Here is a 27435-nt window from a genome sequence, read left to right on the forward strand (position 1 = left end):
GGTTATGATTAAAGAGGTTATCAGAATGAGTTTTTACTTTTAAAGCACTTAAACAGCATCTGGCACATAGTAAATGCTACCTTGAAGTGTTTGTTGGATAAATGACAGATACGTAGATGGATACATGAAATAAATGTTGGGTATTCTAATTTTCTCATATTTTGCAAATTTGAAAAGTAATGAATAGTACTTTTTTTCAGTCAACTTTATATATATAATTTACAGACATTAAAATGCTCCTGGCTGGGCGCAGCGGCTCACGCCTGTAATCCCAGCACTTTGGGAGGCCGAGCGGGCAGATCACTTGAAGTCAGGAGTTCGAGACCAGCCTGGCCAACATGGTAAAACCCCATCTCTACTAAAAATTAAAAAATTAGCTGGGCCTGGTGGTAGGTGCCTGTAATCCAGCTACTCGGGAGGCTTAGGCAGGAGAATTGCTTGGACCCAGGTGGCGAAGGTTGCAGTGAGTGGAGATCACGCCACTGCACTCCAGCCTGGGCAACAGAGAGAGAGACTCCATCTCAATCAATCAATTAAATGCTCCTATTTTAAGCGAACAGTTAAATGAGTTTTGATAAATACTTGTACCTGAATGACCATCACCTCAACCAGATGTGGAACATTCCCATCACCCCAAACAGTTCCCTTTTGTCTCCTCCCAGTCAGTCCTCAACTTCATCCTCAATCCCAAACAACCATTGCTCTGCTTTCTTTCCTGTGAATTAGAATACTCTTTTCTAGAGTTTCATGTCAGTGAAATTGTACCATATGTACTCTGTGCTTAGCTTCTTTCACTTGGCATGTTTTTGGGATTCATTCACGTTGTAGCATGTACCACTGGTTCATTCCTTCCACTCCCTGAGTGGTATTTTGTTTTACAGAGGTACCACATTTTGCTTATGAATACATTTACTCTGCTAAATGTATAGTTTTGACTGTTATGAATACTGCTATGAATTCATGTATAAGCCTTCGTATAGATACACTTTTATTGTTTTAATGTATATTCCTTTATTATTCCTTTATTAACTCATTAAAAGTCTGAAAACTTTTTCAAGAATATTAACTTTTTTTTGTTTTTGTGAGTTCTGTATTTTGTCCATGTTTTATTTTGTGGTTTTTATATTTTCTTTTATATGTTTTAATTATTGAGATAGTCAAATCTTTTTTATTAATTCTAAATATGTAACGTAAGTTCCCATGAAGGAAATTTTTGACATTTTGCTGTATACGCATGTAATGTTTGTGTATGTGTGTGCACAGTAATTTAGGGGGTTTTAATCAGTTTTGAGAATGGGCTATTGGCAGTTATGAAGACAGCTAACATGAAAGTTGGGGTAAACTCATAGTTCATATTCAATATAATTTCTTCAGGATTTTTTAGATTATTTAAAAATCCATATGCATTCTAGTAGATTCTGTCTAGTACATTTTTCTTGAATATGACAAGTCTAGGTTCGTGACACCATTTGTTATCCTTTAGGCAATGAGATTTTTGTATATAACTTAGTTTTCTGATTAGCTTAGGTTTATCCCTGTTTTTTTTTTGTTTGTTTGTTTGTTTTTCTTTTTCTTTTTTTGAGATAGAATCTCTATCACCCAGGCTGGAGTGCAGTGGTGCGATCTCGGCTCACTGCAACCTCTGCTGCCCAGGTTTAAGCAATTTTCCTGCCTCAGCCTCCCAAGTAGCTGGGATTACAGGCGCCTGCCACCGCACCTGGCTAATTTTTGTAGTTTTAGTAGAGACAGAGTTTCACCATCTTGGCTGGTCTTCAACTCCAGACCTCGCGATCCACCCACCTCGGCCTCCCAAAGTGCTGGGATTACAGGCATGAGCCACCGTGCCTGACCCTCTTTGTTTTTTTTTTTGTTTTTTTTTTTTTTAATTTTTAAAATTTTTGTAGAATTTAATACCATGCCCGGCCATGCCAGACACTCTTCTGTTTCAAATATTATACTCATTTAATCCTCACAGCAACAATATCTTCATAGTTACCTTACAGATGAAGAATTTGAGGCTAAGTAGCTTGCCCAGGGCCACACAGCTAATAAGTGGGGTCAACCTCAGAGCCCATGTTCCTAAGCTTTATGCTGTATTGCTGACAGGGTGAGGTTAAATATGGAGGCCGGGCATGGTGGCTCATGTCTGTAATCCCAGCACTTTGGGAGGCCAAGGTGGGTGGATCATGAGGTCAGGAGTTCGAGACCAGCCTGGCCAACATAGTGAAACCCCGTCTGTACTAAAAATACAAAAATTAGCCAGGTATGGTGGCATGTGCCTGTAGTCCCAGCTATTTGGGAGGCTGAGGCAGGAGAATTGCTTGCACCCAGGAGGTGGAGGTTGCAGTGAGCCGAGATTGTGCCACTGCACTCCAGCTTGAACAACAGAGCAAGACTCTGTCTCAAAAACAACAACAACAAAAAAAAAAGGAGGTGCAAATCTCAGTAGTAGAATAGCAGATTCACACTTAATCTTTCTCCTATTTTAGGAAGTTAATACTTAAGAGAATTATTATTTGTTTGTTCTTTTTTTTCCTTTTTGAGACAGGGTCTTACAACCCAGGCTAGAGTGCAGTGGTGCAGTCATGGCTCACTGCAGCCTCAACCTCCTGGGTTCCAGTGATCCTCTGACTTTAGCCTCCCAAATAGCTGGGACCGCAGGCATGTACGAACTGGTCTGGCTAATTTTTAAAATTTTTTTTTGTAGAGACAGGGAGCTCCTCCATTACCTAGGCTGGTCTCGAACTACTGGGCTCAAGCAGTACTCACATCTCAGCCTCCCAAAGTGCTAGGATTACAGGCATGAGCCACTGCATCAGCCAAGAGAATTTTCAAAGTATGCAATTGAAAACGTAGGCAAGCAATCTCTAGATCTGAATAATTTATAGATTTCTGAGGTTCAGCAATATCTTCCTAGTTAAATAGGCACTTTATCAAATATCTTGTTTTCATTTGCGTCATTTTCAATGATTTCTATTGGTAAGACAATAGAAATGAATTTCCTTTTTTAAAAGTTTATACAAAGTTTATTAAAAAATTTTTTAAAAATATTTAAAGCTTATGCATTTCAGAAATATCAAGTACAGTAGCAGTTAGTTTGGAGTGACAAGACGACCCCTGAAGATTTTTTAAGGAGAGATTTCCTTATGGTAGGGTAGAGACTGGGAATTGAAACATGCAGCTTCTGGAGGGAGCGCTTTGCGTCTTTAAAGTTATTTATTCTTTTATATTTAATTTCCTTATTGATTTGGTAGCCCCTACAGACCCATTGAAAACACATAGTGGCCTCCTCCAGGAACTATTTCCTGTTTGCTCCCACCTTAAGTAATCTCTCATTTTTCTATCTCTTATAACATTTTGTCTACTTTAGGTACTATTTCATTTTTTAAACCTCATTCTGTAAGGTGTTGGTCACAGTCCCAGAGCTTTAGACATGTATGCAATTTTTTGTTACTGTTTATTATTTTTCAATAAGTAGAAATTAAGATCTTTCTGTTTTTTCAGGCCATTTAATACACTTTATATGAAACTTCCTGTAGACAATTGTTATTTGAATTGCTTCTTCATTGCAGTTATATAACTTGGAAACTTTTGCCTGTGCACCAAATTTATTTAAAGTCATTTGAAATTATATAGGTCCATTTGAAAATGTTTTACCAAAAATGTATTTATGAATACGCAGTTAATGCTAAATTCCACCTTGATCATTCATTAGCTTTGTGAATCTGTTTCCAATATAACAGGGAGAACACCAAAGCTGCCATGAGCATTAAATTAGATTATGTCTCTGTAAGATTCTGTTACACAATTATCCTGTTACTGGCTTATAAAAGGTTCCTCTTAATTGTGGATTGAAATCAAACATTCTGCATTAACATCTAAAGATATAAATTATTTTTAACAGTGTTTAAAATTAGGTAATAATTAGTCCAAACCTCATCATGGAATAGATCGACATAAAGTACCATGTGGCTGAGTTGAAAGCAAGTTCTTTCAGTTTTTATTTTAATTCTCATTAAAATACTCTACAGGCAGTTTTGGAGCATCACTTGGGGTCTTTCTCATCTTATTTTCAAGTGGAACTGACTGGTTTTATATAGTACTTCTGTTGTATATTTTCTATTTTGGGAGTCTGGCCTGCTTCATTGTAGTGTTAGTTTCTGAATCACAATAGCTAAACTATTGAGTGTACATGTATTGACTCTTATGATTTTGGAAGACAGCAAATAAAGTACCTGCTTTGCGGTGGAGAACCTGAAAGACAGGGTGTTTCCTATTATTGTTTTGATATTAGCCTTTTTAATACAACATCGTGGTCCATCAGAAGAACAACCCTGAGCCAATGAGCCTCAGCTAACCCTAATTCAAATAAAGCTAACATATAATGTCTCTCCCTATCCAGAGTTAACACTGAGTCTTAGTGGACTCATTTGTTCAAATGAAGGGATGTGGCCTCATGATTATTAAAGCTGTTTTTAGCACTTATGGACTACCTGTCTCAGCTTTCCTGGTTCGTCTTGAGCACCTCTTAGAAGCATTGCAAGCTTTAATTTTATTCCACCTATAGACATTACTTTGTTCGCCTTTGGTTATATTTTTAGAACAGGATTTAATATTTGGAGGGGAGATCTAATTCTTTCAGAGGAATATTTTTGTTTGCTTTTCTGTGAACTGAGTTAATGTGATACAATTAGATGCTTCCTTTATGGCTGTATAAATGTAGCCTTTTAAAGTAAATGTGATTAAGACATGCATATACGTATTCAACAGTTACAGTGGCAAGCATGGGATGGGAATGGTGACTTGCTTTGCTCTCCACCTACCCCTTGTCTGCACCCAGACAGCTGTCCAAGCTGGAGGAAAATGGAAAATAATGCTGATAGGTCTCACTTTAAATTCATGATCACCAACTACAAAGGGGCCAGTAGTGCTGTCCAACATTCCTTCCATGCTACCTATTGTCTTGCTTTTTTATATGAGTATTTCACACTTTCTCCTCTCCTCTCAACCATTAATAGCTCCTTTCCTTTCTCCCCCATCCCAATGCTGATGACAGAATAAAAATCAATCAAAAGGAAATGTCTAACCTTTCTCCCTACCTGGTCTACATAGTACCTATATCTGTACCCAGGTACTCTGCTGGACTTCGGTTATTAATATACCCTGTTATTATCTAAGGCCAATCCTCACTTATTGAATTCACATCCTGCCTTGCCTACTTATGGCCATCTCTAGCAGTCATCCCTTCTCTCTTCTGCATTGTTAACGATTCCTCTTCCTCCTTTACCAGATCATTCCTATCAGCATACTCACATGTTGAAATAGCTCCCATCTTTAAAAGGAAAAAAAAAAAACTCCCTGGAGACCCCATAGTTCCCTAAAAATATTGCCCCATTTCTCCTTTCCTCTTGGCAGCAGAACTCTTCAAGAGTTGTCTACTCTAGCTTTCTTTCTGTTCTTTCTTGAAATTTCTCCATTAAGACTTTCAGCCCCACCTCTCTGCCAAAACAGCTCTGATCAAGTACTCTGACCAAGTACTTGACATGGTCACACTTTCTTACACTTTCTTTCCTTGGATACCGAGACCCCACACTTTCTGATTTTCTTCTGATTTCAGTGGCAGGTTGCTCCCTCATTTCCTAGACCTTACATTTCCCGAGAGTTGGTTCTTAACCTTCCCTTCTATGCTCACCTCCTATATCAAACTAGTGTATTCCCTCTTGTGGTGTAAAATGTCTATTTGCTGAAGACTACTGAATTTATATTTCTAGCTTGGCTCTCTCCCCTAAGCTACACACTCTCATATCCAGTGGTCTCCTTGATTTCTCCTCATGGATGTCAGAAGGTCCAAGGCCAGTTTTTTTATTTCCAATGCCCCAAACTGGTTCCTTCTGTAGTTTACCTTATCTGTAATTGCTCTTATCAAAAACTGAAGTAATTTCTGATTCCTCTCTAGAGACCTCCTGCTTGCCATACCTTCAAAATATATCCAGAATCTTAACATTTTTCACCATCTTCATAGCTACCCCTCCATTCAAGCCACTACCATCTCCTGCATGGATTACTGCCATCGCCTTCTTGTTGGTCTCCTTTCCTGTCTTTATCTCCTTTTTCCATTTTCCCTCTCATTATTCTGCCACACTGGCCTGCCTGCCTCTCCTTGAAGGAGCTAAGGACCCCACACACTTCAGAGCCTTTGTGCTTGCTGCTTCCTCTGCCCAGAATGTTCTGCCACCAAACATTCACAGGGGTCTCCTACTCCATTCAATTGTTCAAATGTCACCTTGTCAGAGAGCTCTTTCCCTGAAAATCCTATTTGATATAGCACCTTCCTCTTGCCTGCATTCTCTCCAAACATAATTATTTGTATATTATTAACTTCCCTCCCTTCTTTGAGGGCAGGGACTTTGTTCTGTCACAACTATATCTTTAAGACCCAGAACCAAGCCTGGAACATTTTGGTGTTAAATGAATGGAGGAAGGTAGTGGTGATGGTGGTGGTGGTGGAGATTCGTGGTATGATTCTGTTAGGTATTAAAGCCCCAAATTAGTTTTTAAAGAATTCACACACAACTTTTTCAAACACTATATAAAACAAGGTAGGTCTGTATACACACAAACTTTAACCAATCTAACCCACAATCCGTTTCAACCTATATTTGATGATGAGGCTGACCAGCCAATATTTAACTAATCACTATGCAGTAGACCCTGTGCTAAGATTATCCAGTTTAACTCCCACAATACTCCTTTCAGTATGTGTTATACCATTTTATGAAAAAGGAAATGAGGCTTAGTGAGCATAGGACGAGGCCAGCTGAAGATAGGAAGTGGCAGCCCTGGGATTGGATCTCAGTGTGTTTAGCTTCAGAATTTCTTAAGAGTGATGGGACTGGCTGGGCACCATGGCTCACGCCTGCAATCCCAATACTTTCGGAGTTCGAGGCCAGTGGATCATCTGGGGTCAGGAGCTCGAGACCAGCCTGGCCAACATGGTGAAATCCCATCTGTACTAAAAATACAAAAATAAACCAGGCGTGGTGGTGCACACCTGTAGTCCCAGCTATTTGGGAGGCTGAGGCAGGAGAATCACTTGAACCCGGGTGGTGGAGGTTGCAGTGAGCCAAGATCATACCACTGCACTTCAGCCTGGGCAAGAGAGGGAGACTGTCTCAAAAAAAAAAAAAAATTATGGGACTTTCTAAAATAAAAGCCTCCTGGAGATTCTTTTACATATGGTCTGTACATGTTAGTCATTTATATGTTTACATACTTAAATAGTAAAGTATTTGAGAAATAATGTTTAGTTTTAGAAAATGGGCTTAAATGTTGTGATTGTTAAGCAGTAATAAATATAAATGATAAACAAGACACCTTTTTAAAACTTTAAACTAAAAGTTAAATCTCATGGCACTTTGCCTAATGACCTAGGCTAGCTCTTGTGGTCTGGTTCATACAAATAGGTTCTGATACCAAAACCAGTGTGCTGTTGCTATGGCTGTGAACGCTTTTGTGAGTACATAGATACCAATAACACAGAGCCATGGCTTGGAGTTCTCTGAGTTACTTCTCTAGAGAGAGGAAAGTGAGAAATGAAACCTCAGCTTCAGATTTGTACCGTTAATTTTGCAGTCATCTATTGTTCTTCATAAAAACAGCCTTGAAGTTGAGAGTAAAAATTCTATGAAGGTAGATAAAACAAGAAGGGAATTGCTAAGTACAAGTGAAGAAAGTATCAATGAAACAAACCATGGCTAGTCCTGCTAATTTTCTGGTTCTCTAGAAGGGACAGTGCCAAGTTAGAGTTGGAGAACAGAGCCCCACTTTCCAGTTTTTCCTTCTTCTGCCACATCCTGCTTACTCTCCTGGTCCGCTGAGGCATGAATCCCCTTCCTGAGGAAGACCTGAATGATGGGACAGTAGTAACCTGGGGGTTTTGGTGGCACACACAAAAAAATGGGTTTGAAGAGAACTGACATTTCTCTTTAGATCCCAAATGCCTGTACAGTGAGTATAGCTGTCAGTGGCACCTGCTCCAGGGGGAAGGAAGGTCCAGATTGCAAACACTGTGCTGAGCTAGGTTTTTACAGATTCAAGAAAGTAGTGATGCTCTCTGAGAGAGCTGTTAACCAATTGTGTGAAACTAAATCCTGTTCATTTAGATATTTTAGATAATGTGCTGAAAATTGTCAGCAGAGATATAAATACTTGTAACTACCATGAATCTTAAAATGTGGCTCCACATTCAAAATAGGCTATTGTCTAATCCACTCTGAAAACTTCTTTGAGGTTCTCTTTGTTCTTCTGGGAACAAACATCAAAAATGTGAATTGGAACTAATCAGAAGAATTATACAGTGTTGTTTAATTCATAACATGATAGCATATATTGTTTTCATTGATCTTATCTAATGTGAATGCAACTACCAAGTTTTTGTATAACAGCTGCTAGTGCAATCTTGAGCTGTTGATTCTGATTTCTTGTTGATGGGCTTTATGTTAGGATGGCATGATTCATTCCTCTGTTTTCATTATGAGTTTAAAAATGTAGATATTGACTTTAAGGTACTATGAGTGTACGTATAGTTCACAATTTCCAAGTGTCTTAATTACCAAAATAAATTGCTGAGATGTAATTCTTTAAAATTTAAAAAATAAGTAATGCATCTTTAGATAAGACTGTTTATGAACAGAGAAATAAGATAGGAGGTGACATGGATAGGCAATTAGTAGCTGTTCCTCAGGATTAGTCCATAAGATGACACAAAGTATTCTTATTGTGTTCTTTTATTTTTGCAGACTTTGTGTCATGACCTTAATTTCTTTTTCTGTTCCAACATCTGCTAGCTTTTAAATGGAATACTTTCTTTGGTATTTGCAATGGTTGGGAGATGCTTTGAACATGCTCAGCTATTGTCCCCAAGCAACTGACTGGGTCAAATTTGAGATTGGACTTGCTGTGGACTTAATAATCAACCCTTTTTGGCTGTAAAATGTGACTTGCCCTTTATTTCACTGTTCTCGTTGTCTTTCCTAAACAGGCTGCTGATACTTTGGCTGTGAGGCAAAAAAGGAGAATTTATGATATTACCAATGTCTTAGAGGGAATTGACTTGATTGAAAAAAAGTCAAAAAACAGTATCCAGTGGAAGTAAGTTGCAAACCAGCACCCTCTTCTGAAACGTTTATTTTTCTTCTCAGTGCTCTGTAAAATTTGGCCTTCCCAATGTTTCTCTCTTTCAAACCTTCTGTTCAGCTAGGCCCCTCAGCTTTCCCTGAACACACCTCTCTGGACCTCTTTGTCACTCCTGTGTTGGGGTGTTCCCTTGCTCTCTTGGATGCTGGATTTTCACTCTTGTCAAATCTTACTTTCTTCCTCGAGGTATTACTCATTTGGCACACATTGTATACTATCTTGTATTAACCTCTTCCTAAGTCTTTACCCATCCTTGAGAGCAAGAATTACTTTCATAGGAATTTGTACTTTGTAAATAGTAATTGATTGAAATGCATGTTGTCATTAATTGTGGCCTGGTTATACGTTTGAATGTAACAAACAATTTCTGTTCTTCTAATGTGTCCCCTTTGACTATCGTTTTTGTTTTGTTTTGTTTTGTTTAGCCAAAATTCCAACAAAACATTAAAAGGTTGTAATTTATTTTACCAGCACCTCAGTCACATCCTGAGATTGCTAGGTGTGACTGCTGAGCACACTCTTTTGGCACCCAGTCACCAACCAGTCTGGCCTTCCAGATGACAAAAAAACATTGTAGGGAAGATTGAGAATTTTTATAATTTGGTTGTTCTTGTCAATAAATTTTCTAAGCAAGAGGTATGGTGTTTAAAATTTTTAATGTTTTTAGTGCTTGATTTTAAGAGTGTAAAGACTTCTATCTTGAATATATTACTAAATAAGTCAGTTTTATTACAGTAAAAATTAAGTGATATTAACCTAGATGTGATACTGAGGATATTAATTCTCATATGTTTTTAAGAGGTGTAGGTGCTGGCTGTAATACTAAAGAAGTCATAGATAGATTAAGATATCTTAAAGCTGAAATTGAAGATCTAGAACTGAAGGAAAGAGAACTTGATCAGCAGAAGTTGTGGCTACAGCAAAGCATCAAAAATGTGATGGACGATTCCATTAATAATAGATATCCTTTTAAATAAGTTATGCATATACATATAGCTTTGGAATATGTATGTATAAATTATTTCAGTCTGAAGATCATTCACTTTGTTTTTAGACAGTTAAGTTTTATAAGTAAATATAACATTTTAATTTTATGATATTCTTATAATATATACTAATTTTTTAAAATGTTACATTTTTAAGTTATATAGTACAGATCCATTAGCATTATTCCTGTGCTGCACCGAGGGAGAAAAAGAGATTAGTCGACTTTTGGTCTACCTATTGATAGAATGCGGTATGCTAGCCAGTGTGCTTAGGAGATCTGTGAATATTAGAAGCCATTGTTAAGTATATATGTATTTTTAAATAATTATGTTCAGTGTTCTGAAGTATAAAATTCAGCAGCTCTCAAAGTTTTGAAAACTTTTCATTTAAAGATGAGATATCATGTGCCCACAATCAATCCTTGATACTTTCTACCTAATACAAACCCCAAAATAGTTCCTGCTGGAGAACAGGGGTCTAAGTCGTGTGTGCCTATCATATATTGGGGGAAAACATTATTGATCTATCCATGTGTTTCTTACAAACCACTGTCTTCTCTTAGATATCTGTGATTCTCTTAATTTATAAACTTACCTGTACTCATTAGGAAACTAACCACATTTTACCTTGTAGCACCTCATGAAATTTTGACTAACGTATACAATGTAATTTACTTTTCACGTTTTCATGTATTTGGTGAACAAGTCCATGATCTCATTTGTTATTTCCTTTCTATGGATCAGAGCCCCTTAACAGTTGGAGAACAATGGGAGTTTTCAAGCTGTGTTCTGTGGAGCTCTGAAATTCAAAAGTCATTGATCTATTTTATCTTGGACTTTGCTGCCCTGCTTTACAAGATGTTGGCCATTCCCAATGCACCAACCATGATTATGTGTGATACATATAAAATTTTCTGTATATTACGGTATTTTGACGTCTCAATAAACCTTTCTGGCTGAGGAAAGACTGCCCATCCTGGGACTAGCCACTTCTTAGAAATAGCAAGGGCTCAGCCAGAAGCATCCCTTTGATATAAACTAACCAGTCCAGGTCCAGACCTCCTCTCTCCAGCCCATACACCCAGGTGGCAATATTCCTCTGCCTTAATCATCCCAGGGCCAGGTACCAGACAACTAGGGACTACCTGCATAGCTCACAGCCCACCAAAATTATCCAAACTAGGCCCAGTGCAGTGGCTCACGCCTGTAATCCCAGCACTTTGGGAAGCCAAGGTTGGGGGATCACCTGAGGTCAGGAGTTTGAGACCAGTCTGGTCAACAGGGTGAAACCCCGTCCCTACTAAAAGTACAAAAATTAGCTGGGCATGGCAACGTGCACCTGTAATCCCAACTACCAGGGAGGCCATAGGAGAACTGCTTGAACCCAGGAGGCAGAGGCTGCAGTGAGCCAAGATCATACTACTGCAGTTCAGCTTGGGCAACAGAGCAAACTCCATCTCAAAACAAAACAAAATTATCCAAACTAGCTAATCGAAATGTCCTCCCCGCCCCGCATTTTTTTTTTTTTTTTTTCCCTCGAAATGGAGGCCTGCGCTATCGCCCAGGCTGCAGTGTAGTGACGCGATCTCGGCTCACTGCAACCTTCGCCCCCTGGGTTTAAGCAGTTCTCCTGCCTCAGCCTCTGGAGTAGCTGTGATTACAGGTGCTTGCCACCATGGCCTGCTAAGTTTTGTATTTTAGTAGAGACGGGTTTCACCATTTATAGACTTGCCTTCTTTTTTCATCTGTCGATGTGTGGCAGTCCCTCTGTGCATATGGTCAGGCTGGTCTTGAACTCCTGACCTCAAGTGATCCACCCGCCTCTGCCTCCCAAAGTCCTGGGTGGTGTGAGCCACCATGACTGGCCACCCTGCATTTCTTTTCCCAAGGAAACCCCAATAAAAGCTCTGGGCTAATGCTTTCCTCCCGCTCCTGTCTTCTGCCTCCCAACCACCCTGGTGTCTTAACCACGTGGCCCTGAGTAGCCTGCCTTGCCTCCCATCACTAGGACCTGAGTATAATACTTGGCTTTTCTGAGCCTTTCCTTTCCTCTGTGTCCTCTTGTGGCCGTACCTGACCATTTAATACAAGAACAAAAACAAACACAGAAAATTCCTGATGTGGAAGCTGATATGGTTGCTGATGACCTTTTCCCCATCATTCCTTTCCCCCAGAAGCCCTTGCCTCCATGAAGAATGTGCACTGCTTTCTATCTCTCTCCTAAGGGTCCTCAAATGTCACAATCAGAATGGCTTCTTCTAAGAGCAAAGGATGGGAACTCCTTTGATTGTGATTGTCTTTACCTTGCTAGACTAGATTTCTTTTGTCTGTCCATGTGTGGCAGTCCCTCTGTGCATATGGTCATTTAGTTATTTTGACCTTCAGATGTATTACCTTAATTTAAATGCCTAGGGCTTGATATAAATGTTGTTCCTTAACTCCTACGACAGTACATTTTCCTATGTAACTCATGAAGACATCTGTAATTGCTTTAATGGTAAGTACCATTAGACTTTTCCTTGCATTCTTCCTCTCCTCAACCTATTTAGTGGAGAGTGATTCAGAATTCCCTGTGTCTTCATCCTGTCATTATTTTCAGAAGTTGTGGACATTGTGTCTCACTCCACCATGCTGTGTATTGATAGGCTGCTTTTGTTTCTGTTTTCATGAGAACAGCTGCTTTTCACAGCATTCACTTCATTAGCTCCACTGGTAGGGATCAACTGTATGTGGAAGGGGAAGGAGGCAGGGGCAGAGGGCAAGCTAAACCAGAGTGGGATTAAGCAACTGTCATTGTCACACAGTCACAGAGTTAGTGACCAGACTTGAACTAGAACATGGTTCTCATCAGCACTGTTTATGAAACTATATGCAGTAAGTATGTTGGTCACAAATGAAACCCAAAGAAACCATGAGGAAAGAATTAGGTGAATCCATCTCATAACCAGGAAACCTATTACTATGCAATTTGCTGCCCCTGTGTTTTCTCCTTAAAAATAACAATATCATTTTAGTAATTATAGTTATTAATATAACTAAAATGGGGGTGTGTGTTCCCAAAATTACAGCACAAGTAAAATGAAATTGTGCATATTTAAATTTGTGTTATTATCCACCTATTTAAAAAAGCCAAGTACCTCATCAAGCAGAATCTGACTTTCTATGTAAGACTACGTTGGAAATATATATGGGCCTATTGTTCTATTTTACCACTGTATTTCCTGAGTTTTTAAAGGAAGTTTGCTGAGAGTTCTGTTAATCTGCAACTCAACAGAGATTTGTTATAGAATTTGGCTTCAAAAATAATAAATTCATTTAAGCTCAACATTTCACTGTCTCATACCTAATATCCAGTATCCTCAATCCAATGAACAGTGTTATTTAATTGAGGCTAAATGGTTTTAAGAATCTCAGACTTTACAGGAGTCTTAGTGAAAGCAAAATCAACTTGAGCTGAATTTGTTAATGAGAATCATATACCTAACCCATGTATAATACTTATACACCTATTATCTCATTTAATGCTCAAAATACATCTATGCAGGAGGTTGTGTGTCCCCCATTTTATAGAATTGAAAAACAAAGCTCAAGGTCACCTAGTTTGGGATGAACCAAACATTCTGATTCCAGAGCCCACATTCTTGCCGTTGTATTCCATGATCAACAGTATTTTATGTAACTTTTTATATTTATTTTTTTGATCAGGTGATACACTTTTGGCCATTCAGGCACCTTCTGGTACACAACTGGAGGTACCCATTCCAGAAATGGTATGTAGGATAACTTTTATATAAGTGGGAAAAATGGATCTACTGTCTCAAGAAGGATAAATGCATTTTCTTTAGCTGAATGTGAGCTAATTGTGTAAACACTTTTGAGTTACTCAAGTTTTTATCTGCAAGTATTGATACCTGAATTTGTATGTCTTTAATAACTTGGTAAAATTACAGAACTAAATCAATTATGAATGATTTTAAAGATTATTGACTATATCCTTAGTCATTTATTGATATCATTTAGCTCAAAGTCAATTTTTAAAAAGTAATCAAAATGCTTTAACAAGTGATTTTTGTTTCATACAAAAAGTAAAACTATTGTATAAAATTATCTTCAGGCTATGTGAATAAGGTGTGTATGAAACAAATGAATATTGTGTTTAGACTTGTCCTATCCCTAAGGTATCTATCCCCAAGTAACCAAATGATTTAACATTTTGATTAAATTATTTTAAATTTGAATTTTTTAAGTTAGAAGATGTCAAGAAATGACTAATGATATGGCTAATAATCTATAAAAATCAGTTAAAATGACCACATTGGGCCGGGCGCAGTGGCTCATGCCTGTAATCCCAGCACTTTGGGAGGCTGAGGCAGGTAGATCACTTGACGTCAGGAGTTTAAGACCAGCCTGACCAACATGGTGACACCCCATCTCTACTAAAAATACAAAAGTAGCCGGGCGTGGTGGTGCATGCCTGTAATCTCAGCTACTTGGGAGGCTGAGGCAGGAGAATTGCGTCAACCTGGGAGGCAGCGGTGGCAGTGAGCCGAAATTGTACCATTGCACTCCAGCCTGGGCAACAACAGCGAAACTCTGTCTCAAAACACCACCACCACATCTACAACTGATATAAAAATTGCCACTGAGGAAAAAGTTCAATGTAAGGATCAACAATCAATTCCTTTCAATTAGGTCTTTTACAAAACATTGTCTGGCTTATTAAGTCAAAGACATTTATTGACTCTATAAATGAGTTTCATGATTTTTGTTTTCAGATTTAGATTTTTAAAAACAAACTAATTTGAAAGCAATAACCAAAAAAGGGAGTAGAAAAAGATTACTATATTCTCTGCCTCCTTCCCCGACCCCCTTATTCAAAAAGTTTACATTTAGGCATTTGTATTACTGGAATCTGAAGCCTCAGGATACATATTACTTTTTTCAGCTGGAAGAATGTTATATTTATTTCTTTGTAGGAGAAATTAGTCGTCCTTGTGCTTGCAGATGGGAAAAAAAAAAGAGTTTGATCTGTGAAGCATGTTGAAATGATCACACCTGTGGTGGCCAACTCCAGGGGATAAAGTTCCTGTATATGGAGAATGCCTGGAGCATTGCTGGGCCCTGACATGTTATGTAGTCACACATGGCAACAACAGATGGTTGCCAGAATTCTACAACAGTTTTTTTGATGATCAGTATTTGTGAAAAGCTTACTTTTCAGAAACTAGTGGTTTAGAGCCCTCAAACCTCAAAAGTAGAGACATTCTACTCTAGGTCTCTACTTTTGTGTTTTGACTTAATGACTTTATTGTGTTCTGTGAATTTAAGTCCCTAATAGCTTTGCCTATCTTATTTTACTGTCTTAAGTTAGCTAGAAATGTCAATAATTATACATTTGTTTATACCCAATAATTTCAAAGGGTCAGAATGGACAAAAGAAATACCAGATCAATCTAAAGAGTCATTCAGGACCTATCCATGTGCTGCTTATAAATAAAGAGTCGAGTTCATCTAAGCCCGTGGTTTTTCCTGTTCCCCCACCTGATGACCTCACACAGCCTTCCTCGCAGTCCTTCACTCCAGTGACTCCACAGAAATCCAGCATGGCAACTGAAAATCTGCCTGAGCAACATGTCTCTGAAAGAAGCCAGACTCTGCAGCAGACATCAGCTACAGAAATATCTTCAGGTGGGTTCAGAGCCTTTCTTTTGTAAGTTAGAGAGGAAGAAATACAAAAACAGGTTGGGTATCTCTTATCCAAAGTGCTTGCGACCAGAAATGTCCCAAGCACTTTCAACAGTTTGGAATATTTGCATATACATAATAAGATATCTTGGGGATAGGACCCAAGTCTAAACACAGTATTCATTTGTTTCATACACACCTTATTCACATAGCCTGAAAATAATTTTATACAATAGTTTTACTTTGTGGATGAAACAAAGTATTGACTGTGGCTTGACTGCAACCTATCACAAGGTCAGGTGTGGAATTTTCCATTTGTGGCATATATAGATGTCAGCTTTTACCTGAAGTTTACTTGGTAAGGTTCTTTTATCTCTTACTAAGTCTAGGATACATTAGTGAAATATGTTCCAACTACCTTTAAGAAAAACTAGTATAAACCATAGTGTGACTTATGCCTCCTGTTTCTCCATATTCTTTGTTATACTTTTTATTTGGGAAGCTTAGTTTTATAGAATTGATAAATGGTCTCAACTCCAGTTATGTAGGAAATCTTACTTTCCTCAGTTGTTTCATCTATGAAATTGTAAAAAGCTAAAACAATTCACACTGGGTATCAGGAGTAGAGAGTGCAACTCTTAATTTAGCAGTACCTTACTGATTCCAAATAAAGGGAGCATGGTAGGCAGTTTCTCAGTGACTAGGGAATCAATGAATGAATGGTGCCAATATAGATATCATCTTGCAGATAATTTACAACTATATTGTATATAATCCAAATTGTTTATTTTACCTCTAGGATGTGTCTCATTGCTAAAATGGGAGTTCACAGGTTAAAAGTGACACTAACAAGATATAACTGGACATGGAATGGTTTTTAGCTTCTTTTTGCCCACATCTATTCCTTTCCTTCCCCTATAAATATGTCTATACTATAGGCCATTAGGATGCACAATAGAAAATGTAGTCTTGGCTGGGCGCAGTGGCTCACACCTATAATCCCAGCACTTAAGGAAGCCAAGGCAGGCAGATTACCTGAGGTCAGGGATTTGAGACCAGCCTGGCCAACATATAGTGAAGCCCTGTCTCTACTAAAAAATACAAAAATTAGCTGGGCATGGTGGTGCACACCTGTAGTCCCAGCTACTTGGAAAGCTGAGGCAGGAGAAATGCTTTAACCCAGGAATTGGAGGTTGCAGTGAGCCAAGATCGTGCCACTGTACTCCAGTCTGGGTGACAGAGTAAGACTCCGTCTTAAAAAAAAAAAAAAAGAAAATGTAGTCCTTAAAAAGCGTACAATCTAGGATATAGAGCAGGCAAGCTTTACATGGGTTTTACGTGGGTTAGCTTAGGCACAATTAACACAATGGCTTCAACAAAGTATTTTTAAAAAGTGAGTATTCCGTTTTTATGGTTTCATATTTGGAAATCCTAACTAAGGAAAGTAATTTTGGGCCAAATTAGAGCAGGCCTTGAATTTCAGAGTAGTTAGGACATTTATCCAATAAGCCAGTGAAGATGTGTGACCAAGGAAATAGCATAATTACCTCTAATGGTACACACAGAATATGATTAGGAAAGATGCTTTTGGCCCTGGGAATCAGAATTCAGAGGCGATGGAAACTGTAGATGTTTGCAGTTATACACCTGAGAACATTAGGGCTAAAACAAGAGCCAAGTGTGGTGGGGCTCATGCCTGTAATCCCAACACTTTGGGTGGTCAAGGCAGGTACACTGCTTGAGCCCCAGAATTTGAGACCAACCTGAGCAATACAGTGAGACCCTATCTCTAAAAAAAAAAAAAAAAATGAATTAGCTAGGCATCATGACATGTGCCTGTGGTCCAGCTACTGGGGAGGGAGGCCAAGGTGGGAGGACTGCAAGCCTGGGAGGTCAAGGCTGCAGTGAACCATGATAGCACTTAATGTACTCCAGCCTGAGTGATAGAGCGAGACCCTCAGAATAAATAAATAAATATAAAGGCTGAAATAGTGATTACAGTGAGATCAGGAAGAGACATAACGAACAGATTTGACAAACACTGTAGGCAAAATAACATTTGATGGGTGAGATCTGGAGATAAAGTTAACAGGAGGAATGGAAAGTGATGTTGAAGTTTTAAGGTTGAATAATTGGGAGAATTAGGAAACTACTGACTGTAAAACTGAGTCAGTTTTGGTAGAACGATGATGAGTTTTTTTTTTTTTTTTTTTTTTTTTGACAGGGTTTCACTTTGTCAGCCAGGCTGGAGTGCAGTGGCACGATCTCAGCTCACTGCAGCCTCAACCTCCTGGGCTCAAGTGATCTTCCCACCACAGTCCCCCAAGTAGTTGGGACTATAGGCATGTGCTACCAACGCTTGGCTAATTTTAAAATATTTTTTGTAAAGACAGGTTTCGCCATGTTGCCCAGGCTGGTCTGGAACTCCTGAGCTCAAGCGATCCATCCGCCTCACTCAGCCTCCCAAAGTGCTAGAATTACAAGCATGAGCCACCACGCCTGGCAGATAATGAGTCTTCTGGTCTTCGTCTTGAGTTCGGGAATTTAAAAGTAATGCCAGGCACAGAGTAGGTGCTCATGAAAACAACTTGTCCACAAAGTACTAGTACTTTAAATAAATGTGCATGTCAGTCAAGCTGCTGCTGTGACTACTTTTGTTTAAATATAAGTATCTTTTACTGTTAACAGAAATGTAACAAAACTTTGATACTGTTTCCAGCAGGATCTATTAGTGGAGATATCATTGATGAGTTAATGTCTTCTGATGGTAAGTAGGTTAAAAATTTTACTAACTCATATATCAGTAATGCTTTTGTGGAATTTATAAGTGAAACATGATTTAAAAGAAATGAACATATATTTGCTAACTGCTTTTCTATGAAGATTCATGAAAGTTCTCCCTTAATACTTACAGTAAGTAATAGGCATCCTTCAGAATTTATTTTTCTTTACTTGCATTTTGAGGGAAAGGAATCCATATGGGGATACTTCTCACCTTCATTGAAAATAAACTGTTAGCCCTTTCCACTCCTGAAGGATTTGGCCCAAGAAGAGTAAAATAACTTGTCTAAATCAGCAAATGATCTGAACACTTGCTTTTGTAAATACCCCTACCCTGGCCAATTTCAAGCTGCCAATATGAAGTCACTGAATTAGTATTAACACTAACGACGTTGTCATCTAACCTGAAAAATTATTAAATATCAGTTAGCTACAATATGCTAATTACTTTAATAATTTCTCTCCTGTAAGTTCTTGGATCTGAGTCCTAGTTCCTAACAATATAGTAGAAACCTACGAAGTGGTAGCAGTTAAGTTAGCAAATGTTATGGTAACTAGAGATGTACTAAACATATATGTAGAAGCAGAGAACATCAGCAGACTTTGTAAGCCCAGTTCATTCTTCTGTTTGCAAAGTGGCAAACAAAGCACTTTCATTAGTGTTTTGTTGTGTGTTTTTTGTTTTAGACGAAGTCTCCCTCAGTCACCCAGGCTGGAGTGCGGTGGCACGATCTCAGCTCACTGCAACCTCCACCTCCTGAGTTCAAGTGATTCTCTTGTTTCAGCCTCCTGAGTAGCTGGGATGACAGGCGCCTGCCACCACACCTGGCTACTTTTTATATTTTTAGTGGAGAAGGGGTTTCACCATGTTTGTTGGCCAGGCTGATTTCGAACTCCTGGCCTCAAGTGATCCACCTGCCTCAGCCTCCCAAAGTGTTGGGATTATAGGCATAAGCCACTGCACCTGACCTCATTAGTGCCTTTTAGTCATATTATCTTAGTGGTAAGTTCAACCAATAAAAAATTTAACTTCTAGGCCGGGCACGGTGGCTCACGCCTGTAATCGCAGCACTTTGGGAGGCCGAGGCGGGCAAATCACGAGGTCAGGAGATCAAGACCATCCTGGCTAACACGGTGAAACCCCATCTCTATTAAAAAATACAAAAACTTAGCCGGGCGTGTTGGCGGGCGCCTGTGGTCTCAGCTACTCAGGAGGCTGAGGCAGGAGAATGGTGTGAACCCGGGAGGCAGAGTTTGCAATGAGCGAAGATTGCGTCACTGCACTCCCGCCTGGGCGACAGAGCAAGACTCCGTCTAAAAAAAAAAAAAAACAAAAAAAAAAATTATATTTCTCAATCTAATATCAATGTATAAATTGTTACCAAATGAGAATCTTTCAAAATACACATTACACAAGTCATTAATCTGGAATGATGTATTTGAGAGTATTTTGTTAAAGATCATTAACCCTACGTAGAAACCATCTTTAACACTGACTTTGTTTTTTGTTTGCAGTGTTTCCTCTCTTAAGGCTTTCTCCTACCCCGGCAGATGACTACAACTTTAATTTAGATGATAATGAAGGAGTTTGTGATCTGTTTGATGTCCAGATACTAAATTATTAGATTCCATGGAAACTTGGGACTGTTATCTACCTCTAACTGTGTAACATTTTAGACTTCTTAATAACCTAAGTATTTAAAATAATGAATGTAACACCTTTTTTAGTTCACTGATTCTGAAGTGTTCTTCCCTAATACTTTCTTTACTTCACAAAACTTCAACCATAAAAACAAAGGGCTCTGACTGCCTTAGGGGATAAGTGATTTAATATCCACAAACCTCCCCACTCCCAAAAGTAACTATATTCTGGATTTCAACTTTTCTTCTAATTGTGAATCCTTCTGTTTTTTTCTTCTTATAAGAGGAAAGTTAAAGGACACTACAGGTCATCAAAAACAAGTTGGCCAAGGGCTCATTACTTGTTTGTCTTACATTTTTACTGCCACGAAACTGCCTGTATTTCTGTATGTCCTTCTATCCAAACAGACATTCACTGCCACTTGTAAAGTGAAGGATGTTAACGAGGATATATAACTGTTTCAGTGAACAGATTTTGTGAAGTGCCTTCTGTTTTAGCACTTTAAGTTTATCACATTTCGTTGACTTCTGACATTCCACTTTCCTAGGTTATAGGAAAGATCTGTTTATGTAGTTTGTTTTTAAAATATGCCAATGCCTGTACATTAACAAGATTTTTAAAAATAAAATTGTATAAAACATTTAATTTATTGGTCTTTGTGGAGAATTTGATGCATCACCACTATATTACAACAGAGCCATTAATTTTGTAGCTTCATCAACATTAACTGGTTTGCTTTCATGACGCTGCTGAGGAATCTGAAAGGAGAAAGTATTATATTTAAAAATGTAGACAACAATAGCAGACTAATGACTTACATAATCTGTTACTCAATTTTTCTAGTCATATCTTTGGAAGTAGAACAATAAATCTGCATATTCAGACAATGTTTTAGAGTCTGAATATGCTATTAATACTACAGAGCCTAGTACCAGAGAGCCAAGTACTAAAACTTACACTCAACTTACAGGCTTTGAAAACTTGGAGTTTAATTTATTAGCTTCAATTTGTTAGCCATAAAAAAAAAGCACATGATTTCTGCTTACCAATTCTTTCTGCAGAGGTTCAACTGAAGGGCCTTTTGAGAAATGTGCAAGTTCCTTTTGTACATTTACAAAAGCTTTATTTACTCTGTTAACTTTTTCATCATTCATAATGTTTATCTTTGAAAAAAGAAAAAAAGCATTAATCTATGATCTCATAACCACTAAAGATAAGATATATTCAACCTTAACCTGTTAAATCTAAAATCTAAAAACTCTTACCAACAAATTAGGGATAATTCACTCAAAAATTCTTACAGTCTTATTGGGAAATTTTAGACAAAGGTTTTGGTTTTTAAAAAATGGAATTTATGGCCGGGCGCGGTGGCTCAAGCCTGTAATCCCAGCACTTTGGGAGGCCAAGACGGGTGAATCACAAGGTCAGGAGATCAAGACCATCCTGGCTAACATGGTGAAACCCCGTCTATACTAAAAAATACAAGAAACTAGCCGGGCGAGGTGGCGGGCGCCTGTAGTCCCAGCTACTCGGGAGGCTGAGGCAGGAGAATGGCGTGAACCTGGGAGGCGGAGCTTGCAGTGAGCTGAAATCCGGCCACTGCACTCCAGCCTGGGCGACAGAGCGAGACTCTGTCTCAAAAAAAAAAAAAATTAAATGAAAAAAAATAATAATAAAAATAAAAAATGGAATTTATGTGGATATGCCTCAAACTTACTGGTAAAGAAGGCCAAAATATGTGACTGTGATATTGTGATTCATAATAAGATATACATATTTGGTCTTTGTCCTCATTTCCTGTCATACAGCTTTTTAAATCATTGTATCAAGAGGGATGAGTGTCTTTTGAATGCTGATGAGATGGCTGGTAGCTGGGAGTCTCTAGATAGCTTCAGGAAGAGGGCTGGTCAGATAAACACAGGGTTAGAAGATTAGGACTTTCTGCTCCAGGGAGAGGAGTGGGGATAAACGTTAAGCCCATCACTAATGGCCAATGAGTTAATGAATTATGCCTACATAATGAAGCCTCCGTAAATCTACAAAAGACCTGGGTTCAAAGAGCTTCTGGATAGTTGAACACATGGGGGCTCCTAGAGAGTGGCATGCCCAGAGAGAGCAGGGAAGCTCCTTGCGCCTTCCCACATACCTTGCCCTCTGTACCTCTTTCATCTGGCTACTCATCTGTCTCCTCTGTAATATCTTTTATAATAAACTGGTTAAAGTATTTTCCTGGGTTTCGTGAGCTGCTCTAGCAAATTAATCGAACCCAAGGAGGTGGTCATGGGAACCCTTATTTATAGCTGGTTGGTGAAAAGCACAGGTAAAACATCTGGGGCTTGCGATTGTCACTAGAAGTTGGAGAGAGACTTACGACTCAACCTGTGGAATCTGATGCTATCTCCAGGTCAGCAGTGTCAGATTTGAATTAAAAGACACCTACTTGCTGCCTGCTGAAGATTCATCTGCATAATTGTTAGGTGTGGGGGAAACCACCCCACAAATACAGTATTGGAAGTGACTGTATGAGAGTGAGAATAAGAGAAACTGAGTTTGTTTTTTCCTGTATCCTTACAGTGACCAAAATCTTTCTAGACTACAGTGCTGTTATCCCTCATCTATACAAGAAACCTGGATCAAACACTTTTAGTCCCTTCTAACATAATAGTACATCTCTGAATCCTTCCTTGACCTTCTTGTCTTAATGGAAGACCCCTGACGACAGCTTCCCTTGGAGTCCTCCTCAGAAATTCTGAGTGTAAGAGAGGTAGGGGTAGTGCTCTTGTTCTTCACTGCTGCTGCCAAATAGTTTCTCCTTCAAAACCCTTACCTCCTTTGCACCTTATGCTACCTACCCATAGATGTCTCTCTTAGATCCTACCTGGTGGCATATATAAAAGTTCTAGTACCTCCTGTCCAAATAAAATAATCTTCCTCAAATACACCAAGCTTTTCCCTAGCTCAGGGCCTCTGCACTTGCTATTTCTCTGCCTCAAACCCACCACTCCCAATGCTTCCTAGCTCTTTATCATTCTAGTCTTGGTTTCAATGTGTCAACTATGAAGATCATCCTATGTAAACTGTTATCCCCAAAATCCCCATCATCTGCTTAATTTCATTCTTAGCATTTATAAAATCATAAAACTATTCAACCAAAAAGCTTAACTCAGCTAGCTCATGCAAGTTGAAAGATGAAATGTTAGATTTCTGTGGACTATTATAATTAAACTGAGTCCTGGAGAGCTGACTCCACCTACTACTGAAACTTGAAAACATTTTTTTAAAAAATGTTTCTTAAAAGAATCTAGTTAATCTTGATGAAGAAATTTCTCTGGTATTTTGAAATATAAACAAAAGAAAGAAACCCCTTTCAAATTGTGCATTTCAATAAATATTTTTTATCTTCATTTGACAGATTTTTGTTTGAATTGCAGATGTCTTCAAAGAGATAATTACTGAGGAGAAAAAGAATGGGTGCTCACTGACATCCCAAGTCTTGCCTCTATTAATACATTCTTATATTTGAGTTCAGAGATAAGAACTGTTTCCCATACTATGGTTTTTAAATGAGTTCTATGCTTTAGTAAAACTATTAAATTGAAGCTTCACACATTTGTAGTTAAAATGTTTTTTTCTTTTCAACATTTGTTTTCGAGAAAGGGAGGTTATTTTTCTTTTTCTTTTTTTTTTTTTTTTTTTAAGACAAATGCATGAAACCATCCTTACCTTTCTAGGAAAAACTAAGAACCTTTTTAAAAAGTAATAGCATACAGTTGTTCAGTAGCTTACAATGACACTTTGCTTGTAAACAATAAAGTCAGAGTGCTTAACTAATACTTACCTTCTTAAGATTAGTGGTAACTGGTTTTGCTTTGTTTTTAGCCTTAAAGTTTTTTTGGCTGGCTATGTGAAATACATTCCTGGACTTTGGCCCTCTTAATTTGTTCTTGCCCATTGTCTAGAAAAGAAAACAAATTCAATTAAATTGCCCACATTTATGAACCGTAAGTCAGTTTTAAGCTTTTAAAGGTACCAATTAAATCTAAGAAATTCCATCTTACTCTTATTTTTAAAGTTGGTGCATATATTATTTCCATGTCTCTCACTCCTAGATTTTCTGCTCTTTGAGTACAGAGTATGTATCTAATTCTTTCCTGTATCCCCAGTACTGGGCCCATAAGAGGCATCCAATTAATATCTGCTGGTTGAATTCATTAATATCATCAACACAATAACTGTTATTCTCAGCAGTCCCCATCCTTCTGTTAGTCCATATACTACTATGCTATTCTGGTTCCTATCATACTTTAGAGACTGATTCTGCCTCCTTCTTGACTTCTTTTTTATTCCTCTTTACTCTCCCTACTTTCTCACCTATGCATCCATCAAAATCAGTCCTTAATCCTCCACTTCCTACCTCCCTCTCTCCCTTAAATTACTTTTATGACTTCCATATTTCCTCTATGTGAATGGCCCTTGCCTTGAAATGTTAGATACTGTCTTTCCTCCATAGCTAGAGATGTATTAAGCCAGTAGATTCTACCTTAAAACATCTCTCAGATCTACCTTTAATTATGTATATAAGGAATAATTTTTAAAATATTAGGTTAACATGTATTGAGCTTTTATTATATGTACAAGCACACTAATGTGCTTTAACTCATTTACTCCTTACAACAACCCTTTTTAAGAAGTACTATTATCCCCATTTTAAAGATTAAAATTAAAACACTGATGCAAAGAGAAGTTAATCTGCCCAGTGTCACACTGTCAATAACCAGGAGATGCCAGGACTTACAGCCAGGCAGACTAGATCAGAGCTAACGTTATGTGGTATTGCACTTCATGTATAAATATAAAAGCTATACAAAAACATGGTATAGTATTGCTTAGCTCAGGACTGGGTTACTGTTGAAGTCCATAGGTCCATTTGTTCAAACCACTGTTTGTCAAACTATGCCCATGGACCAAATCAGGCCAAGCACCTGTCCTTGTAAGTAAAGTTTAATTGGAGGCCAAGTGCAGGCGCGGTGGCTCACACCTGTAATCCCAGCACTTTGGGAGGCGAAGGCAGAGATCAGCCTCGCCATGGCGAAACCTTGTCTCTACTAAAAATAGAAAAATTAGCTGGGTGTGGTGGCACATGCCTGTGATCCCAGCTACTTAGGAGACTGAGGAAGGATAATCGCTTGAATCCGGAAGGTGGAGGTTGCAGTGAGCCAAGATTGCACCACTGCACTCCAGCCTGAGTGACAGAGCAAGACTCTGTCTCAAAAAAATTAATAAAAAATAAAGTTTAATTGGAATACAGTTATATCCATTCAATTGTGCTGCTATGGCTGCTTTCCTGCTAAAACTATGACCCACAAAGTCCAAAATATTTAGTGTCTGACCTTTTACAGAAAGTCTGCCAACCCCTGGCTTAAGTCATCTGCACAGTGGCTATCTGGCACCAAGCTATGCGATCGACCTTCCCAATGTTAAAAACCTTCAACAGCTCTCCCAATGTATAAGGGGCAACGTGCCTTGGCTTGGCACATTACTGGCACGCTGAATCTACCCTAAATCTGCCACACATATCTCCTGCTACGTCTCTATAAACCCTGCTCTAGCCAGCCTGGTCTAACTGTTCTCTTGCACAGACATCTTGAACATTCTTCCTTTTTTTCCTTTGCTCACTCGTAGCCTTGGCTGAAATTACATCTTCCTTCAATGTAGCCTTACTACATTGTAAGTAATTAAGGAACTACTTAACTAAAACAGCAATGCTTTTGAACCCCAACAGTATTCCCCCTACTTAAAAAAGAATGCCATAGAAAATACATGGTTATTACAGAAGATGCAAAAAATAAAATACACATAATAAAACCCGTCAAATGAAGTAATCTAAAATCATTCCAGGCCGGGCGTGGTGGCTCATGCCTGTAATCCCAGCACTTTGGGAGGCCGAGGCGGGCGGATCACTGGAGGTCAGCAGTTCGAGACCAACCTGGCCAACATGATGAAACCCCATTTCCACTAAAAAAATAAAAATTAGCCCTGCGTGGTGACGCGCGCCTGTAATCCCAGCTACTTGGGAGGCTGAGGCACGAGGAGGCGGAGGTTTCAGTGAGCCGAGATATTGCCACTGCACACCAGCCTGGGCGACAGAGTGACACTCAGTCTCAAAAATAAATAAATAAAAATTTTTTAAAATCATTACAATAGTAACCAAAATCCAATCATTCATCTAGTATATATTAATCAATTGCTATATGCCAGGTGTGGTAGAGAACTTATATTTCATACACAAAAAATATATAGAGAACATACATAATGACAGGACATACACGGAACATACACAGACATGATAGGTATTAGATTGCACATGACACTACCTATAATATACACATGGACCATGCACAGACAGCACACAAGTGGAGGAGAGGTTTACTAGAGCTGTAGACCTGAGCAAGGTTCGTGGAGAAAGTAATACACTAGTGGGGGTGTGCGAGTGGAGGGACATTCTCTGACAACCACGTAGAAACTGATCATGAAAGACACAGCCCCAAAACTGGGACCATGTCAGGAGATGAAAGCCCAACAAGCACCGGGGTTTCGGGCCTGCTACCCAGTACTGCTGCCTGAGGCAGAGCTCGACGGAACCGAGTCTCCAGGCCACAGCGGTACGAAACCGGCCCAATCCAACCCGGACCTCTGCAAACTTCACGCCAGCCCTCCAGAAAACTTAATTTATTAAACTCTCACCAGAAATTTAATACTTGCGTGCAGCTTCCTAAGCTCCAGGAGACACCATCTGGCACGTACGGCGCCTAGGAAGTTCCGGGGAGAATGAGCCAGTCAGGATTCCGCTCACGAGCCGTAGCTCCGCCCGCCGAACGGAGCCCCGCCCACAGGCGGAAGTCCCGCCCATAGAGCAGGTTCCCACCCACCTGGCGTAGTCCCGCCCATAGAGCCAACTCTACCGAGCAAGGTTTACTGAAAGAGCGAAGCCCCACCCATAAAGCGAGGTTCGCAAGTCCAGTCTCATTAGCGTCCCTTGTCTTCCGCGGTGTTGCAGACTTATCCTCTACTCAAGCGAGCTTGGGGCATTATAGAGCCAGCCAAGTCTCCCCTTCCTGGCGTGGGTACTTGTGCAGAAACTTCCCG

The 27435-nt window shown here is 39.0% G+C and overlaps 2 protein-coding genes across 4 annotated transcripts in view; one reads left to right on the plus strand and one right to left on the minus strand.

Moving 5' to 3' along the window:
* Positions 1-20931, plus strand: part of E2F5 (E2F transcription factor 5) — a 45810-nt gene extending 24879 nt beyond the window's left edge. Inside the window, exons 2-8 of one of the 3 annotated variants that reach the window (XM_023227766.2) lie at positions 9041-9150; positions 9995-10156; positions 12635-12678; positions 13887-13951; positions 15602-15869; positions 18586-18633; positions 20163-20931. In XM_023227766.2, the coding sequence (XP_023083534.1) occupies positions 9041-9150; positions 9995-10156; positions 12635-12678; positions 13887-13951; positions 15602-15869; positions 18586-18633; positions 20163-20272 (807 nt within the window). In that variant the 3' untranslated portion in view covers positions 20273-20931. The remainder of the gene's footprint in view (positions 1-9040; positions 9151-9994; positions 10157-12634; positions 12679-13886; positions 13952-15601; positions 15870-18585; positions 18634-20162) is intronic. The other 2 variants (XM_023227767.2, XM_023227768.2) reach the window with 2 other exon arrangements.
* RBIS (ribosomal biogenesis factor) lies at positions 20913-27160 on the minus strand. The gene is made up of 4 exons (XM_023227771.1): positions 27034-27160; positions 24128-24244; positions 21336-21452; positions 20913-21047 (listed from the first exon to the last, which is right to left on the minus strand). Exons 2-4 carry the CDS (start codon positions 24239-24241, stop codon positions 20976-20978), a joined length of 303 nt encoding a protein of 100 aa, XP_023083539.1. The 5' UTR covers positions 24242-24244; positions 27034-27160; the 3' UTR covers positions 20913-20975.
* Between the last annotated feature and the right edge of the window lie 275 nt (positions 27161-27435).

The sequence above is a fragment of the Piliocolobus tephrosceles genome, chromosome 7 (genome assembly GCF_002776525.5).
Source record: "Piliocolobus tephrosceles isolate RC106 chromosome 7, ASM277652v3, whole genome shotgun sequence".
Taxonomy (NCBI): domain Eukaryota; kingdom Metazoa; phylum Chordata; class Mammalia; order Primates; family Cercopithecidae; genus Piliocolobus; species Piliocolobus tephrosceles.